Source organism: Anguilla rostrata, chromosome 12, assembly GCF_018555375.3.
Source record: "Anguilla rostrata isolate EN2019 chromosome 12, ASM1855537v3, whole genome shotgun sequence".
NCBI classification, from domain to species: Eukaryota; Metazoa; Chordata; class Actinopteri; order Anguilliformes; family Anguillidae; genus Anguilla; species Anguilla rostrata.
Window position 1 is genome coordinate 1286629 of NC_057944.1, and position 19720 is coordinate 1306348.

The window sequence follows — 19720 nt, forward strand, 5'->3', positions numbered from 1 at the left end:
CTCGACTGGGAAGGATTTCAGTTGTTTTTTGCTTCCCCTTCCCCTTCCCCCAAGATTTAATCTCAATAAATTAATTTTGTGTTAACTGACCCCTGGACTCACTGTACTGGTTCTTGTACTGGTTTGGCAACCGCAACCTCCATTGGCTAGAAAGCTCACAGTGTCTGTGTGTGGGTGTGTGAGAGTGCCTTTGTGAATGTGCGTGTGTGTGTGTTTATACGTGTGTGTGTGTGTGTATGGGTATGAGAATGTCTGTATATACATGTGTATATGGTGTGTGCACGCATGCATGTGTGCATATGTGTGAGTGCATGAGTGTGTGTGCGCGCGTGTGTGTATGGGCAAGAGAATGTGTGTGTATTTATACATGTGTGCACATGCGTAAGGGAATGAGTGTGTGTGTGCGCGTGAGTGCATGCGTTTGTGTGTGTGTGTGTGTGTGACTGGACGTGAGTGTGTGTGTGTGAGAGAGAGGGATTGTGTGTGAGTGACTGAGTATGAGAGAGAGAGAGAGAGAGTGTGTGTGTGCATACAGTTATGAGCGTGTGTACGTATGCATGCATGTGTGTGAGTGCGTGAGAGTGCACTGGTGAATGTGTGTGTTTGTGTGTGCGAGAGATTGTGTGTAGGTGTGTGTGTGTGCATGTGTGTGATTGGGTGTGTGTGTGATTGGGTGTGAGAGTGCATATGTGTGTGTAAGTGTGAGTCTGTGTGCACGAGTGTGTGTGTGCATGGGTGAGAGAATGTGTGTGTGTTTATACGTGTGTGCATGCGTATGGGAATGAGTGTGTGTGTGTTGACACGTGTTTGTGTCTCACACACACACACACATACACACACTCACATCCACAGTCACATACACTTTCACACAAACGCACGCACTCACACACAAACTGATGCACTCACGCACACACACATACATGCGTGCAGAGAGAGGCTGTGTGTGTGAGTGGCTGAGTATGAGAGAGAGTGTGTGTGTGTGTGTGTGTGTGTGTGTGTGTGTGTGCATACGGTTATGAGCATGTGTATGTATGCATGCATGTGTGTGAGTGCGTGAGAGTGCACTGGTGAATGTGTGTGTTTGTGTGTGCGAGAGATTGTGTGTGTCCATGTGTGTAGGTGTGTGTGTGAGTGATTGGTTGTGAAAGAGTGTGTACGTAGGTGTGTGTGTGCGTGTGCATGAGTGTGAGTGTGAGAGAAAGGGTGTGTGTAAGAGTATGTGTTTGTGTATGTGTGTGTCTACTTTAGTGAGCAAAGGGATACTGAGGAGTCACACACTCTAAATCCAGCACAGACAGGTGTGTGTGTAGTGAAGTGTGTGTGTGTGTGTCTATGTGTGTCTGAGTATGTGAGTGTGTGATTGAGTGTGTGTGTGTATGTGTATATGAGTGTGTGTGGTGTGTGTGTGAGTGGGTATGTAGATAGATAGATTCCGTTATTGTCATTGCACAGTGTACAACGAAAATGAATGAATATGAATGTGGTGTGTGTGTGTGTGTGTGTGTGTGTGTCTCTACTCCAGTTGGCAGAGGGACACTGAGGAGGAGTCCCACACTCCAAATCCAGCACAGAGGGGTGTGTGTTGAGTGAAGTGTGTGTGGAGTCTGTGCAGGAGGGTCAGTGTGTCAGAGTCAGAGACGCTGTAGAAGGACAGAGTGCCGGCCGGACGGTCCACACACACTCCTACCCTGTACACACACACTCCTCTACCATCATCACACACTCCTGCTCTGCGGTAGGGGGAGGTGAGGGCAGGTATGTGTGTCTTGTTATTGTTGTGACAGGCAGAATAACTGAGTTTATCAGAGTAACTGAGTTTATCAGGGTCACGGTGTTTAAAGCACTTCAGACTCCAAACACACAGTCGGAACCCCATCCTTTCCTGCTGATTCCTTTATATGTCACTGCTATAAAAAACCTGTCCCCTCTCAGACACACTGAATTCAGCCTCCCAGTAACAGCGCTCACACACACTCTCTGCACACAACCTGGCCTCTCTCTCCCCGGTGTGTGTGTCACCTTACTGTTCCCCTTAGAGACAGCTCTCTGTGCGCTGTGTTTGGATCCTTGTGAGCTGACAGCCGTCTGCACACCAGAGACATTAATAAGATTAATTATCATTATTAATATTCACCTCATTATGTGTGTGAGAGAGAAAGGGCTGTCATATTACCTCTGTGTGTGTGTTTGTGTACGTGTATTTCTGTTTGTGTGTTTATGTGTGTAAGAGACAAATCTCTCTCACTCTCACTCACACACACACACACACAGCAGAGTGTGTATCTATGGAAAGTGTTCTGTGTCAATACACACTCACATTTCCTGGGTCCTGGTTTGGTCCTGTTCTAATCCTCCATGGTCCACACTGTAAGAACAGCAGAACAGAATTTTTAATTTTAACAATCCTTTATTTCCACTCCCAACACACCAATAGCATCACATAAATTAAAGCAAAGACACAATAAAACACAAAACCACGATCATATGAAAAACACACAAATCTGTCACAAAGGAAACTTATTCCATTCCCTTGCTCTATTCCATGTGCAAAAATAGCTCCCCTCCCTCCACTGAACATTAAACACCCTTATAACACACACACTCTGAAACACACTCAGGCTCTCCATTGCTTTGTAATACTGAAACTCCACCATCACTGTGTCCCTAATCAAACCCCTAACTACAACAACCACATCTTATTTACTGCAGTGATCCCGTGCAGCACCTTCCACTGGAGATCCCCAACCCTCTTGGGTAACGCTGGTTTGAACAGTGCCCTCCATGCCCCCCAACTCCTTTTGTGAGTGTGTGTGTGTGTGTGTGTGTGTGTGTGTGAGAGGCGCAGTGTGGAAACTCTCTGTACTTACAGCAGTGTGAGTGTGTCCAGTTTAGCAGCAGACAGCGCTCTCACTCCTGAGTCTCCTGGGTGATTGTATCTCAGGTCCAGCTCTCTCAAGTGTGAGGGGTCTGAAAACAGAGCTGAAGCCAGAGAATCACAGCCTCTCTGTGTGACTCTACAGCCTGACAGCCTGCAGAGAGAAGGACACACACACCTTACACACATTAATATAAACTAACAGGGCTGTGTGAGAAATTGTGGTCGCTATCAGCATGTCCAGGAATCCCTACATATTCACAGTTGTAACCCAAGTTGCAGGACGCAAAATAGCCATTAGGAATGCAGTTTGAAATTAGGAAGCAACGTCTGCACCATTGGGTTTAATGGGTCGCGATGAGATAATTCTGAGCGTTTTGCTTGTCTTAAAGTTGATATAAAAAATAAGGCTGTATTATTATAACTAAATGCATATGTATGAAGTTGGTTCTTCACATTTAGACAGTTTATAATATGTATTTTTACAGGACTTCCATTTTAATTGGTAACAATATCCAGTTCTCTCTAATAAATTACAAAGTATGTCTTTCTCAGTTCAGATGAGGTGAAAGAAAGAAAAAAGTAGTTGAAAAATTTTCAACAGTTTGGCATACTCCCTACATCAGTGAAATGTTGCTGTATACTGAGTCCACTGTTATGTACGCTTAGTGTAAAACATCACCACAGGTGTACAGGTTGATTACACAGGAATTTTCAATCAGACGCACTTTTTTAAAGTGAGATTGTTGATAAGCACTTAACTCATTGAGGCAAATCCAAAAAGTAAATCAATATATTTAAAATATGAATGGATTTCACTTACAGTGCAATGAAGGCATATATAAAGTAATATATATCTATATATCTTAATAATGTATGTAATATTTCTTATATGAGGTTTCCATTCAGTGAAGACATGTTTTTTCTTCATATAGCCTCATATTGAATGATCTTATGAATGTGATTTCTGAATTTATTTTTATATGGTCATCATTTTTTTAAAGGCTGACATTAGAGCACAGTCCATTTCTGTTGGAAATATTTTCAGTGTATACCCATTATGCACAGTCACCTGATCCTCTGCTTCACAGATGGGGCCTACCTGGCAGTGGGATCCCACGACAACTTTGTTTACATCTATGTTTGAATTCAAGTTATTATTTTGAAAATAATAAATCGGTTTGCGGCTGCAGATTTTTAAAAATGGTGGTTGAAATAAAATGCTGCGAGTACTTGACCAATCAGAATTTTTCAGTGCTTGCGCCCCACCCCAAACGTTCCTGTACTTTTCGGAAGTACTATCCCCGAGCAGGGACAAAAATAAAGTCCAGGGAACTTAATTTAGACCCTGGTTCCTGCGGTGGAAACGCACTGAGTTCCTCAAAAGGTTCCTAGTTCCTGGGGAAAGTTCCTGCAGTGGAAACGCGGCTTATGTATATATGTCTATGGTCTGGGCCCTGTGAGGCAGACTAGTAAAGAAGTAAAAAAAAAAAAATAAATAAATAAATTTTAAGTCAAAAGAGAAAGTGAAACTGTTTCAAACTCAAACGTCATTTAAAAAACGGAGGACAAAGAGGATGCAGTAAAAAGGAATTAAATTGGATAAAAGAACTGAGTAAGTAGTCTGTTGTGGATTGGGATGGAGAGAACAGAAGCTAGATGAGAAGGGGTGTTTGGAGAAATGGGAATCTGTAGCTATGATCGCAATAACGCTTAATTTAGTGAAATAAAACAGGCAATAAAATGGCGCCCGAGGAGTAGACGAGGAGTTGCCTAATATGCTTTTTTCAAATTCCCCATTTGCGACCAAAAACAAAAAATACCTTTTCAAACACATTTTTTAAAGTTTAACGTTTATTTTCGCATTTATTTGGTATTTTACCTATTTGGATATGACGGATGTCACAGGCCTGTCGTCGGCTACATTATGACACCTGCTACTGTAACAAAAACAGACCGCACAGTTAAAATGTTCGGTCTGTTTTTGTTACAGTAGCAGGTGTCATTGTAGCCGACGACACGCCTGTTAGTAGTCAAAATGTTATTTTTGGTGTGTATTCACACAGTTTGGATTAAGACAAATTAAGTTGATGTCTGCCATGTTAAAGTCGGTGGTCGGTAGTTAATTCACGTATGGAGCTTTCATAGTTGGTCTTCTATTGTTTGAAACGAGACATTAGCTTCCGTATACAAGAGCATGCTAAAAAGATGCTTAAAGGATATTAATTTGCATATTTTCTATCCAACTCTGACTAGTTTCAATGAACAAAGACCTAGTGGCCATGTCCTTACCAATTAATTCTGTTCTATTGAATTCAATGATAATAAATTCAGCAACTACTTTAATAGTAGCAAAAACTGAAAAGAACTGCGGTTATAGTTGCATTAAGACGCAGTTTCTTGTATGAACCACAAGATGGCAGCATGTAGCTGTGCATGGAGCTCTACTTAAAATGATTTTAAAGCCATCACGTCTGACCGAATTTACGTTTTGCCTGAGTTGGATTGAAGTTGACATTGAAATACAACATAAATTGTATTGCAGCGATTTCGAATCGAATTACAACTACCTAGACATAGAGAATACATGATAAAATGACTTTAATGAGATACAATTGGGCTTACTTAAGAAGAAATAATGATCTACGTTCATGAATTATTGATTTGGGTAGTTTTTGGATGCTTTCCAAGAAGATTTCTCACGAGCATGTTCGTGTTTGTTAAATGTATGTAAGGGGGATTGTTTATGGGTAAATGTGCGGCCGAAACACTGACTGGAAGCACGGGTAGTTAACGTTGCCAAATGTTTAAAAAATTTACATGAAACGCAATAACAGGGCTATCAGTCGGCTATAAATTGTTGCTAGCATATGGTATACGCCAACAAGCAAAATACATGCATCTCAGATACTGACTTTATAGGTGTTACAATTATTGGCACCCTTAAAGATTGTTAAAAATAAAATCTAACAGAGTGAACTGTACACCAGCATGTAGATATGAGATGAAGCTGATCTACACCAGCATGTATAAAAGACATTATGCTGATCTCAGGCCAAAGGAACTGTCATGCTCTTCCATTGCATGCTGCTTCACTGGAGTTTAAAACTGAGGCAACCTGTTTATGAAATCCATTTTTCATCAAAAGCAACAAACTCACAAATGAAGAGAAATTGGTTGTTGACCTTCAAAAATAAGGAAATGGGTTGAAAACTAAACAAAGAAATATACGACTTACTACTGTGAGACCAAATATTAATCAATTTAAAACCACTGGAGTAGAGTGAAACCTGTCCAGTAGAGGGCGCTAGTGTATTTTAGCCCCATGCTCAATGAGGTAGATGGTTCAGGGAGCAAAGAATAATCCAGTGGCCACAGTTGGAGAATTACAGAATTTGGCTGTATCGGGGGGTCACCAAGTTTCTATTAATTGCTACATTTAGATGCTCCAAAAGTAGATGCTACCTCCATGCCAAAAGGCTATTTGGAATGGTTTTAGGAAAAAATGGTTTTACTGGGAGTAATCGACAGTTTCAAGAATCTAAACTGTCTCATCTACTGTACTCTGGAGTGATGACATTAGAGCTCTTTGGCCAAGCATAGCTGTTATTTCTTTTGTGGCCTTTCTGTGAGCTTGAACTAGTCTGCCCATTCTCCTTTGATCTCTCATTAACAGGGTGTTTTTTTGTTCATCACAGCATTCTCTGTAAACTCTAGAGACTGTGCTGCATGAAAATCCCAGAAGGGCAGCTGTTTCTGTGATGCTGAAACCACTACGTCTGGCACCATCCATCTGGCACAGACAGTCATGCCACAGTCAAAGTCGCTTAGATCACACATCTTGTCCATTGCAATATTTGCTCAAACAAAAAACTGAACATCTTCACTATGTCTGCATACTTTATATATTGAGTTGCAGTCACATGCTTTGCTGTTTTTTGGAGTAGGGTATTTGCATTAACATGCAGGTATACCGAATAAAGTGGCTGGTATATAATACAAAGGATATGGGTTTGGTGTTGATTTAGGGAGGTGTGTACAGAAACAAGCCACATACCTGCTGTTAAATACGGTGGGGGATCTTAATGTTATGGGGCTGTTCTGCTCCCACTGGCCCTGGAGCCCTTGTTAAGGACAATAGCATCATGAACTCTACCCAGGTACCAGGACATTTTAGCCAAAAAAACTGGTTGCCTCTGCCAGCAGACTGAAAGTCGCTAGTGGATCTTCCAGCAAAACAGTGACCTTGATCACACATTAATATTCACAAATAAATAATTAATTAACCACATAAGCCACATTTTGCAATGGCTACAGTCTCCAGACTTGAACTATATTGGAAACCTGCAGTTTTAATTGAACAGGACAGTTCTGAAGCAAAGACCCAGAGGTATTAAAGAAGTGGATGGAGGAAGGGTCTAAGATCTCTCCCAGTGAATTCTCCAGTCTTGTTAGACATCATATAAAAAGACTCAGTGTTATTATCCTTGCAAGGGGAGTGTGAACAAACTACTGATAAGGTATGGTATGGTAAGGTAAGGTAAGGTAAGGTAAGGTAAGGTAAGGTAAGGTAAGGTAAGATAAAATAAGATAAGATAAGATAAGATAAGACTTTATTAATCCCCAGGGGAGTTACAGCAGCAGAGAGTGAGTACAAAAGAAGCAGAAAAAGCCAAGTATACATACTATACATAGTATACATAGTGTACATGCACTCACCGGCCACTTTATTAGGTACACCTTGCTAGTACCGGGTTGGTCTTCTGCTGCTGTATCCCATCTGCTTCAAGGTTTGACATGTTGTGCGTTCAGAGATGCTCTTCTGCATACCTCGGTTGTAACGAGCGGTTATTTGAGTTACTGTTGCCTTTCTATCAGCTCGAACCAGTCTGGCCATTCTCCTCTGACCTCTGCCATCAACAAGGCATTTTTGCCCAGAGAACTGCCGCTCACTGGATATTTTCTCTTTTTCCATTCTCTGTAAATCCTAGAGATGGTTGTGCGTGAAAATCCCAGTAGATCAGCAGTTTCTGAAATACTCAAACCAGCCCGTCTGGCACCAACAACCATGCCACATTCACTTAAATCACCTTTCTTCCCCATTCTGATGCTTGGTTTGAACTTCAGCAGATCCTCTTGACCATGTCTACATGCCTAAATGCATTGAGTTGCTGCCACGTGACTGGCTGATTAGATATTTGCATTAACGAGCAGTTGTACAGGTGTACCTAATAAAGTTGGGAGTGTTGTATACAGAGTATACATTATATAGTAATAATAATAAAAACAAGTGAAACATGTAAAGGAAAATAAATAACTATTTCAATGAACCCAGGGGTGACACTAATTTTCTGGAAATAAATGTATGATCTGAAAAATTTTGGTTGATTCCATTGAATCCTTAATGAAAAGTATTTAGCAAGTTGGACAATCAATATATAGTTTACCACTGACATTCATGATTTTTCACCATTATCCATGGTGCAAAAACATTTGAGGTGGCTGTTTAGAACATGTTTAGGGCCTATTTCAGTTCTGGATTGCTTACTGTCAACATCGCGGCGTTGTATATGCGTGTCTCTGTGTGTTCAGTGTGTTCTCATTTTGTGTGTTTACAGCTTGGCTGGTTTGGGATAGAACCCACATGTGGTCTATACTGGTCAGATGTGTTCCAGTCTCCTGAGATAGGGGGCGCTGTTTATAAAATGAGTCTTTCACAGGAGCCAGACACCAAAGGAGGAACCCTCAGCACTAAGAGGAAGAGGTACAAGTGCACGAACCAGATATTTAATGTGCTGAGAGTTAGAGCTGCAGTAAGAGGATGAGTTTTACTGGAAGCTCAGTCTCCATGTGCTGTGAGTTAGAGCTGCAGTAAGAGGATGAGTTTAACTGGATGTTGTGTCTCCATGTTTTGTTCACAGGGACCAGGTAGAAAGAGCAGGGTCACCTGTACCCAGCTGTAAGTCCACGAAGAGTGATTGTTCAATGGATCGTCCATTCACATTCAGGGAAGAGTTTGCAGGTGATTAAAGGTAATTAAAGATGTTCAAATTGACAGTACTGTTTAATTATACTTCAATGTTCCTGGCACCTTTCAGGTGTCTGTGTGTGTATTAAGACTTTCAGGGGGTTATTGTTGTACATGTAGCTGTAGGTTTGTGATTTATATCACATTCAGGTGTTGGTGAGGTGTATTTTGTCATATTCATTTGTGCTGTGAGTTAGAGCTGCAATAATAGGATGGGTTTAACTGGAAGCTCTGTCTCCATGTGCTGTGAGATAGAGCTGCAGTAAGAGTATGAGTTTAACTGGAAGCTCTGTCTCTATGTGCTGTGAGTTAGAGCTGCAGTAAGAGTATGAGTTTAACTGGAAGCTCTGTCTCCATGTGCTGTGAGTTAGAGCTGCAGTAAGAGGATGAGTTTAACTGGAAGCTCTGTCTCTATGTGCTGTGAGTTTGAGCTGCAGTGAGAGGATGAGTTTAACTGGATTCTTTCTCTCCATGTGCTGTGAGTTAGAGCTGCAGTTAGAGGATGAGTTTAACTGGAAGCTCTGTCTCCATGTGCTGTGAGTTAGAGCTGCAGTAAGAGGATAAGTTTAACTGGATGTTGTGTCTCCATGTTTTGTTCACAGGGTCCAGGTAGAAAGAGCAGGGTCACCTGTGCCCAACTGTAAGTCCACGAAGAGTGATTGTTCAATGGATCGTCCATTCACATTTAGGGGAGTGTTCGCAGGTGATCAAAGGTAATTAAGGAGGTTCAAATTGACAGTACTGTTTAATTATACTTCAATGTTACTGGCACCTTTCTGTTGGCAGTGGGTGTATTAAGACTTTCGGATCTAGGTGGGGGTTATTATTGCACATATAGCTGTTGGTTTGTGATTTATATCACATTCAGGTGTCGGTGAGGTGTATTTTGTCATTCATTTGTGCTGTGAGTTAGAGCTGCAGTAAGAGGATGAGTTTAACCTGAAGCTCTGTCTCCATGTGCTGTGAGTTAGAGCTGCAGTAAGTGGGTGAGTTTCACTGGAAGCTGTTTTGTTTGCAGGATACCACAGTCACTCCAGTCCTGCTCTTTAGAAGAGAACAGTTCAGAGAAATTATCTTCCCTAAGACAGGTGAGTTCTGTTTTTTTTCAATTGTTTTTAATTAATTTGTGTTTTATTTGTACTGTAAGTTTCATTTGAATATATAATGCATGTATCATATACAATATATAGAATGCATAGTTGAGGCCAAACGTTTACATACACCTAAGCTAAGGACATTCAAACTTTCTTTTTTTACAACAGCACACATTTCATGTTACCATGCATTCTCTGTTTTAAGGCAATTAGGGTATCTTCTTTATTTCCATAAGTGCTAAGAGACAGATTTATTTCTGCTTTTATGTACTATATCAGATTTTCAGCTATGCACGTAAATAGAATGTCAAAAGCAAAAGTGTGGTTTTTCTAAAAAAAATAAATAAAATAAAATAAACTACTTTTTACATTATGATCAAAAAAAAAAGATTGCAATTAGACATTCCAGTGCCAAGTAAATGACCTAAAAGTAAACTACTGCTACCGTCTATAAAATCAACCCATTGTGACTTTTTCCCCTGTTTGGAAGCCTCATATACGTTACAGTAATCATACAGTGTTGAGTTCTTCAAGCTTGTTTACATACTGTAGCTTTTGAACGTAGCTTACGCCGTCCTTCTAGCTGAAACTACAGCTTAGCTATTCTACTGCGTACTGACTTACTTTCACTTTGTGTTTTCACGTAGCGCATGAGTGGAAGCTTAGCGCACACTTTAGTAGAGCTTTGACTATTGGCAAATGATTTGCATAAAAGACACTGAAGTACTATAAAGGGCACTGTATTATTGTAAATGCAAAGGATTGTAATTATACTGTATTCTAACCCGAGTTACTGGGACAGGTGGTTTAGACCTGAGGACTCAGTTCCAGCACCTCAGAAATTCAGAAGTTGTGTGCTATGACACTTTGCACCAGTCTTAGAGGTTTTAACATGGGTTCCACATGTGGCAGATTCCAGATTCTTGTTGTAGCCTGGGGCTGCACTATCAGAGGGGTGGAGACTTGTATCTGCCGTGGCACCCAGAGGTTGCGACGTTACATCGGGCTCGGTACTCAGAGGTTCAGTGACCACTGGTACCGGCCTCCATTTCTGAGACTTAAAGGTGTGGTTCCCTCCGGACAGATACCGGACAGTCTCAACTGCACTCTCAGAGGGGTTGAGACGTGTACCGCCATGGGACCCAGGCACCCGGGTTTAGTATCAGCACTTATCAGACTCTGCTTTCAGGCTGTAACTTAGGAGCCTAGGCTATGCACCCGGTTTAGCACTGGTCATTCATTTGTTCCTCATATGCTAGAAACCTAATCCTTTAACCTTGTTACTGCACTCAGAGGTGTTTATATTGCCTAAAAATAAAGCCTTTAAACTTGTTACTAGACTTGTACTCAGAGGTTTTTATATTAAGGTCTAAAGCCTTTAAACTTGTTACTAGACTTGTACTCAGAGGTTTTTATATTAAGGTCTAAAGCCTTTAAACTTGTTACTAGACTTGTACTCAGAGGTTTTTATATTAAGGTCTAAAGCCTTTAAACTTGTTACTAGACTTGTACTCAGAGGTTTTTATATTAAGGTCTAAAGCCTTTAAACTTGTTACTAGGCTTGTACTCAGGTAATCAGTTCCGAGGCTCAAGAACACTTACCACAGTGCCCTGGGACACCGCACCTCAGCTTGTATGCACTGATATTAGTGGGTTAGCATATGGCCGGTGATGCTGTGGACAAAGTGAGGTTATTCACAAAATTATGGATCATACTGAAAACATAGTGGTTTATTGTTACTAATATATATATATATATATATATATATATGGAAAGTAGAAACATAAGAGTCTTCTCACACATTTAAGTTCTAACATAGATACATTCTAATAAACACACATATATGTCACATACCCAGCATGTTTCCGTACGGACAAGAGTATGGTACCCGGAGAATCTGATAAGCAGGCTTCTCCCAGATCTGCTTCCTTGCTCCCCTTAAATGTCATCCTGACTACACCTCCCAAACTCCACGTTTCCCTCAATTTGCCCAAATAAGGCCGAACAGGAGTAGCACTGTGGCTCCACCAACGAGAGATCCCCTTCCCCCTTCTTCCCCTGTAGATACAGGGGAGCCATTATCCAAATGATAGTATTAAGATACTTTGTACGATGGCGCGTGATCTGAAGATTGATTTTGATACCTTTCTTTTATGGAGGCCCCAGGTGGTGGTTCTTCTACAATCCAGTCACTTATGTAGGCAAATTCATCCCCCTCACTCCGCAATCCTTCAAACACCTTAATTCCTATCATCTTTTCCATATTACCATCAAGACCCACATCCAACCAAGCCTCTTCCACCTCATTACATTTTATATTGCCTTAGATGTTTTAATAAAAGCTCATACTGTATTTACAGAACATGTCATGCCCCAGAGTTATTTAGGATTCTGTTTGAGGGTGACCTGACCCAATGACACCATATGGAGGCGCTGTGGCACTGTCCGTGAGTGGTGTCCAGCCTCGCCTTGTCCGCCTGGCATGTCCAAGCAGCAGGAGGGTGAGCTGTATGTCCATTGATCCCCAAGTTGGTATGTCCAGAGCCCTCTCTTCAAAAGGGAAAGATGTCTGAATGATGCAGAAGATTGCTCTTCCGCAATAAACGGTGTCGTAAACAGTCCCATGCAGGATGCATTGATTGCTTTCCTAGCTGCAGGTCTCATCTTTTAGGCATTTATGGCCCCCACCTGTGTGTAGCAGTTGAACACAAGTAGAAACCAGAGGTGCCAGAGTCCTTTTGCAGTGGAATTTTGTGATAAAGTCCTTTTGCAGTGAATTTTTACCTTACATAGCTAATGTTAAACTTGGTGAAAATGCAGAAAGCGGAACTCTCTAAAGTTTGGGTGCATTGTATTATTTTAGTGCTTATTAATTTAGCATCTGGAGGTGGAACACGGCTGGGAAAAAAGATATACACAATATTCCAATCTGGAGAGGTTTTCAGGATATCTGGGCCCACCTTTGGGAAAACGCATGTCAAATTTTACTGCTTTGTTAAATCCACTTTTTATTGGTGTTGTATACATCCTGGGGTACGATTGTAAAAAGAAATCTGGTTCCATCCAGTATCTGAAGTATATATAATCACTACAGAATAAAGAAAATACAAAACATTTTTGGATTTCTTCTTTGTTTTTCAGGATGAATATGTCCTGTATGTTTACAGAGCGAGACTCCCGTGTGATCAGGGGTTATTTTGGTAGAAATGTTCTCTTTATTTCAAGCTTTGAACCATGTCTGGACTGCATATAGTTTCATATATGGAGATAACAGTACTGCATGGAGATAATGAGGTTTCTTTAAGACAGGGGAGGTTCCTACAAAAAGCCCTGGATTTTAAGTGGGGTTTAAGGGGTTAACTCCTCTAAAGACACAACTTAACATCAAATCCAGTTCTGGAGTGCTGCCTGATCCTCCCTGCCTCACAGAAAGTCCAGATTCCTTTAGCAGGTCCCACAAATGGCAGCAGAGGAAGACTCCAAACTGAGACTTTTAAACTGGAAGCATTCAGTTCAGTTAGCATTTACTAAATGCACTGCACAGAGCAACTCCTTTATTATATGGAAATTCATGATTTAGCACAAGTAGTATCTCTAGTCTATTCTCTATTTGTCTCAAAAACACTCAACACAAAACAAAGATCTTGTTGCGTTTATTTGAGCAACTGTAATACAACACATGCTGTAAAAAAGTTTGGTTCTCCCAACTAAAACGTTTAAAGTAGCTGTATACAATAGCACTTTTCAGTTTGCTGTACCTTCAAGGTTCTGTGCACTACAAACTCTATGATCCAGCGACAATTATTTAATGTTGGCTGAGCAACGATAAATAAGTTGTATTAACTTTGATTTGACAATATTGACTTACATTAATATTGAGGTATTCAGCCAACAAAATATTTTCACTCTATTTTTTTCTAAATCTCTAAATATAATAATAAAAATTAATAAAATAATATTACTACATTTTATATTCAAATACAATAACAAAATTACCAAATTCATGTAACTAAATATTTTACACTGGGCCAACCTAAATAATAAAGGTATTTGTAGGGAAAAAACAAACAAGACAAAATTCTATCCATCCATCTGGTAACATTTTTGTAACATTTATTTAATTATTATTTGATAATAATATGATTAATTAATATTGAGGTATTCACCAACATTTCACCTCTTTCAATTCTTTATTTAACTGATAACACACCTCTTCATGTTTTATTTCACACTGATACAAACATACCTTCATGTAGAAATATTTCACTGCCACCTATAATCAAAGTGATTTGGGGACAAGACAACTAACCTCCTATTTACTTGTAACGATTATGTTTATCTGATAAGCAACTTCATGTGTTTTTAATGCAGCATATGATTTAATGACAGCCACTCTTCATTGATATCACCACCACCTCTTCATGAGTTTATTTCACACTGATACAGCACACCTCTTCATGTGTTTATTTCAGTCTCTCCTGCGCACTTTGATGAAGCTGAAGAAGGATGAGAAGTTGAAACAGTTTCAGAACCATCTGAGTCAGGATTGCCCAGAATGCTTTAAGACTCTGTCTGAAGATCCTTCTGTACTGGTTAAGTTTATGAAGATGAAGGAATTGTTCAAAAGTCATCAAATTGAAGATTACCCAGAATGCATTGAGAGAGAGCAGAAGGATCCTGAGGCCCTGTACATAGTTGAGAAGTTGCTGGAGACCTGCGGCAGTGAGAGGTCTCTGAAGATCACACTCCACATCCTGAGGAACATGAAGCAGAAGGATCTCACTGACTCACTGGAGAGAGATGAGCAGCGCAGTAAGATTTTTCTCTCATTGCGAATGTGTGTCCATTCAATGCTGGAATTAGCTATAGCATCCACACTTTCATAATAGTGTTTTACATTGACAACATTACATATAGAAAGTGTCACAACCAATGTGCACACAAAGGCATTTCAATGAAATTATAGCATGAAGCAGTGATTATGGGGGTAAGCAAATGTACATGAGATTAAATGTCCCTGAGGGGGATTCAAAGCAGGAATCTTGTGCTCAAAAGCCAGTGACTAAACCACTGTCCCATTAGACAGACTGCCCCAAGGTTGTATCCAGGGCTAAAGAGCACTCAGGATAACAATATTATATTTTAAAATTACCATGTAACAAAAACCTGAGACATGAAGTGTAGAAGCACATTTGAACCCATTTTCAGTGTTTTAATGTTTTTTCCCTTCATCCGTAGTGTACAAATGCAACAGTGTGTGCTTCCTTGCTGATATGATGTATTTATGATGGATTATATTTCAGAGTTATGTAATACTGTGTGAGAAGTGTGTAACACTGTGAGAGAGGGTGAATATGTTGAGATGTACAAACTTGTGAGAGGCATAGCATACTGTTAGACTTATGTAACACTGTGATGTGTGTAAAATGCTGTTAAGAATGAGTCTATTAATATTTTTATTGGCAGTTTAAAAAAAAATCTGTTATTGAATGGGAAATGTTTATCACATTTTAAACATAATTGTTTCTCATATTTCCTCTCTTCAGATGAATCCATAAAAATAGTCCAGAAGGCACTTAAAGCTCATCTAAAGAGGAAGTTTGAATGCATATTTGAAGGTTTAGCAAAGCAGAGCAACCCAACCCTCCTCAATGAGATCTATACAGAGCTCTACATCACAGAGGGGGGAAGTGGGGGGGTCAATAATGAACACGAGGTCAGACAGATTGAGACAGCATCCAAGAGACAAACCACACAGGAGACTGCAATCCTCTGCAATGACATCTTTAAGCCTTTACCTGGACAAAAGAAACCCATCAGAACTGTGCTTACAAAGGGCATCGCTGGCATTGGGAAAACTGTCTCTGTGCAGAAGTTCATTCTGGACTGGGCAGAAGGAAAAGCCAATCAGGACGTTGATTTCATCTTCACTCTTCCTTTCCGAGATCTGAATTTGAAGAAGGAAAGAGCATTCAGTCTGATGCAACTTCTGCAGCACTACTTTCCACAACTGAAAGAGAGCCAAAGTGTTGAAGGTGATGAGGTCAAAGTGGTGTTTATCTTTGATGGTCTGGATGAGTGTCGACTTCCTCTAGAATTCCAAAGCAATAAGGACTGCTGTGATATAACAGAATCATCATCAGTGGATGTGCTGCTGACCAACCTCATTAAGGGGAATCTGCTTCCCTCTGCTCTCCTCTGGATCACCTCCCGACCAGCAGCAGCCAATCAGATCCCTCCTGAGTGTGTCCACCGAGTGACAGAGGTACGCGGGTTCAATGACCCACAGAAGGAGGGGTACTTCAGGAAGAGAATCAGAGATCAGAACCAGGCCAGCAGAATTATCTCACACATAAAGTCATCCAGGAGTCTCTACATCATGTGTCACATACCAGTCTTCTGCTGGATTTCTGCTACTGTTCTGGAGACAATGTTGGGTGAAACAGAGAGTGGAGATCTGCCCAAAACTCTGACTGAAATGTACACACACTTCCTGCTCATTCAGACTAATGTGAAGAATCAGAAGTATCATGGCACTGATGAGACAGACTCAAAGAAGATGTCAGCATCAGATACAGAAATCATCCTGAAACTGGGGCGGCTGGCTTTTCTACAGCTGGAAAAGGGCAATCTGATATTCTATGAAGAGGACCTGAGAGAGAGTGGCATTGATGTCAGTGAAGCTTCAGTGTACTCTGGGGTGTGCACAGAGATCTTTAAAGAGGAGTGTGGGTTGTATCAGGAGAAGGTCTACTGCTTTGTGCATCTGAGCATTCAGGAGTATCTGGCTGCCTTATTTGTGTTTCATTCATGTGTAAATGAGAACAGAAATGTACTCAGAGCAGAAGAATCAGAACCTCACAGTGACAGAGTGCAGCTGTCTGAGTTACACAGGACTGCAGTGGATCAGGCCTTAAAGAGTAAGAATGGACACCTGGACCTTTTCCTCAGATTCCTTCTTGGCCTGTCTCTGGAGTCCAGTCAGATTCTCTTCGGAGGACTACTGACACAGACAGGAAGCAGATCACCTGTACCAGACCTACAGACACAGACAGGAAGCAGATCACAGAGCATTGAGAAAACAGTCCAGTACATTAAGGAGAGGATCAGATATGAATCTTCAGCAGAGAGGACCATCAATCTGTTCCACTGTCTCAGTGAACTGAATGACAACTCTCTAGTGGAGGAAATCCAGAATTCCCTGAGATCAGGAAAACTTTCTGATAACGAGCTGGAACCAGACCAGTGTTCAGCTCTGGCCTTTGTGTTACTGATGTCAGAGGAGGTCCTGGATGAGTTTGACTTGAAGGCCTACAACACATCAGCAGCAGGTGATCAGAGACTGGTACCAGTAGTCAGGAACTGCAGGAAGGCCATGTGAGTATTATGTCATTAATAATGTAGATGATTGACAGTGTATTTTCACACTTAATATTTCTAGTGAGAGTAAAGTACAATAAAATTGTCTGGGAAGTGAAATTTGGTATAAATGATAACTTCTGGATCATTTTAACAGTTAGTGCCCTCATTTAAACCCTTTGCGCGCATGCCAAATCTGCCCAATCGTTGCCCATTCACGGGGTACCTTATTTAAAGCTTTATAACTCCAGACGTGAGCATCACAGAGACTTGAATAATGGCTTAAATGAAGAAAGACATTTGTACCATTTACAATACTAACTAAGATTTGTTTATATTCATAATGTAGAAAGAAAAGAAAAATTCCACAAATGCAATTGTCTAGGCAAAATAATCAAAATTTAATTTGCTCTTTTTTTAGTTTGCAATGAAATACTGAGAGAACCCATATATAAAATAGCTTACACTACATGTCCTGGATCAATAACTCAATGACCACAAGTTCATAAAATCTAAGGGTGGAAATGTAGAACTACTATAGATTTATTAAGCAAAAACTAAGCAGTGTATCCAGTATCTCCAAAACTATCCAAAATGTCTAAATGATGCATTGCTGTAAATCATGTATTTCACTAAAAATCAACTGTTTTGTCTGAAGTAACTCGCTGTTGCATCATTTTCAAGTGGGAATTACAAGATTTCCATCGGTACAGAGGCCTAAAATATCTAGGTGTCCTGAAACATATCCAAAATCTCTCCAAAAATTAATGAAATGCTTTTATTCTGTTATAAAGCATATAAATGTGCCCCTTTTGAAGGTTTAAGATGAAGCATTGATATTTGATTAAAAATAATGCTAAAACATTATGACACAATGTGGAACAGTACCTAAATGTGTAATCATTAATTCTCGTATCTTTTCCTGTAATCTACAGTATGTAATGTTTCTTTGAATGAGAATTGGACCACATTATAACAAATTCAACCGTCCACCACTATGTTCCAGTTCAGGTCACATTGGATGCATTAAACACAATGACTACTTAGCAACCAATGAACGCTTACATTACAGTTACATTACACTCAAATTCCAAAAATTAGCACAGCTATTTTGGAAGGTACCCAGGCATCACAAATAAGTGTATATTTCACAAACGGATTGTCCAAGACAATATATGACCACTCCGTCTTGAAAGGGACATCTCTACGTGTAAAACCAATGGTAAGGTTGTATATTTATTCCATATTAATGCCCAGATATTGACAGTAGAATGACATGGTATAATTTTTTTTAAATTCCTCTTCTTTATTTAAGTGTTCAGTGAGCAGCATTTTTCACAGCTGTACTGGCATACCTTCGGCTATTGTTGGCTTTATCTTGTTGCAATGACGGAATACAAATTTTTAGCAGTAAAAGAATGTTTTTATGTATGCCCAGATGCGCAAGTTCGGTGTTGAATAATGTGTTTCCATTTAAACCAATCCAGACCAGGTCTTAACTCATAGCACATTTTGCTATTTTGGTGGCGTTATGAATGCGGCACACATGTGAATGCATGACACAGATGTGAGAAATATTTAATTTCAGTTTGACTGTTTCAAATGCAAGCTGTGCTCATTTACGCAGTCCAATGGCAGCTATTTTTGCAGTGCATCTGTATGGAGCTAACAGCGTCATTTAGAACTGATCATGTGACTAAACTGACACAGTAGCCTCAGTGAAGTGGATTATTTCTAATCCTGAATGAATTACATTCTGTCATCAAACTGAAGATGAATTATTTGTGAAATTTGTAATTATAACAACTGCGCTTCCTATGAGAGCAGGGAGGCTTCAGTGAAAAGCCTGGGAACAGTCAAAAAAAGTGTTCATCCTTTACTACTTTCTCCATACATTAAGCCAGCACACCACCAACTTGCGTTTTATTGGTCAATGATTGAGCGAACGTTTGGAATGTTAAAAATGTATTTTAGATGCTTGGAAGGGTTGGGTGGTACATTACAATACAGCCCTCAGAAAGTCAGTGCATTCTTTGTGGTGTGCTGTGTTATACACTAAATAGCCATACACCTTGGATGTGACACAGACCCCACAGAGTAGACATTACAGGACTTTCATAGGGAGAGAGAAAGAGATTACAGCACACAGAGTGCACGAGAGAGCAGGGACTTGTTGGCTGTGGAGCCGTTTCTCTCGTGAGCACACATTCATCTTATCAAGTGCATGTCTGAAATAAATGAAACTTAGTTGAAGTGGTGAAATGTTTTCTTTATTTTTAATTGTGGTATTAAACAAAAATTGACAGTAAAGAAACAATATTCATAATATACTATATTAACTCTCTGCAGACTGAACAGCTGTG

The 19720-nt window shown here is 40.2% G+C and overlaps 2 protein-coding genes and 1 long non-coding RNA gene across 45 annotated transcripts in view; 1 reads left to right on the forward strand and 2 right to left on the reverse strand.

Annotated features, from left to right (window-relative positions):
- Positions 1–19720, forward strand: part of LOC135235493 (NACHT, LRR and PYD domains-containing protein 12-like) — a 419768-nt gene that overhangs the window by 223795 nt on the left and 176253 nt on the right. For 30 of the 39 annotated variants that reach the window (XM_064300950.1, XM_064300980.1, XM_064300949.1 and 27 more), the window contains 3 exons: positions 8494–8639; positions 9506–9616; positions 9922–9991. The exons of 3 other annotated variants lie outside the window; for them this stretch is intronic. In XM_064300950.1, the coding sequence (XP_064157020.1) occupies positions 8494–8639; positions 9506–9616; positions 9922–9991 (327 nt within the window). Of the gene's footprint in view, positions 1–4242; positions 4491–8493; positions 8640–8802; positions 8908–9505; positions 9617–9921; positions 9992–19720 lie in introns of those variants that run through there. 6 more of the 39 variants (XM_064300970.1, XM_064300976.1, XM_064300966.1 and 3 more) reach the window with 6 other exon arrangements.
- Positions 1–19720, reverse strand: part of LOC135235498 (cytochrome P450 2M1-like) — a 340188-nt gene that overhangs the window by 128422 nt on the left and 192046 nt on the right. The window lies entirely within an intron of this gene.
- LOC135235506 (uncharacterized) lies at positions 16360–17358 on the reverse strand. The gene is made up of 2 exons (XR_010324395.1): positions 17066–17358; positions 16360–17026 (listed from the first exon to the last, which is right to left on the reverse strand). It is a non-coding gene; the product is annotated as an uncharacterized LOC135235506 (long non-coding RNA).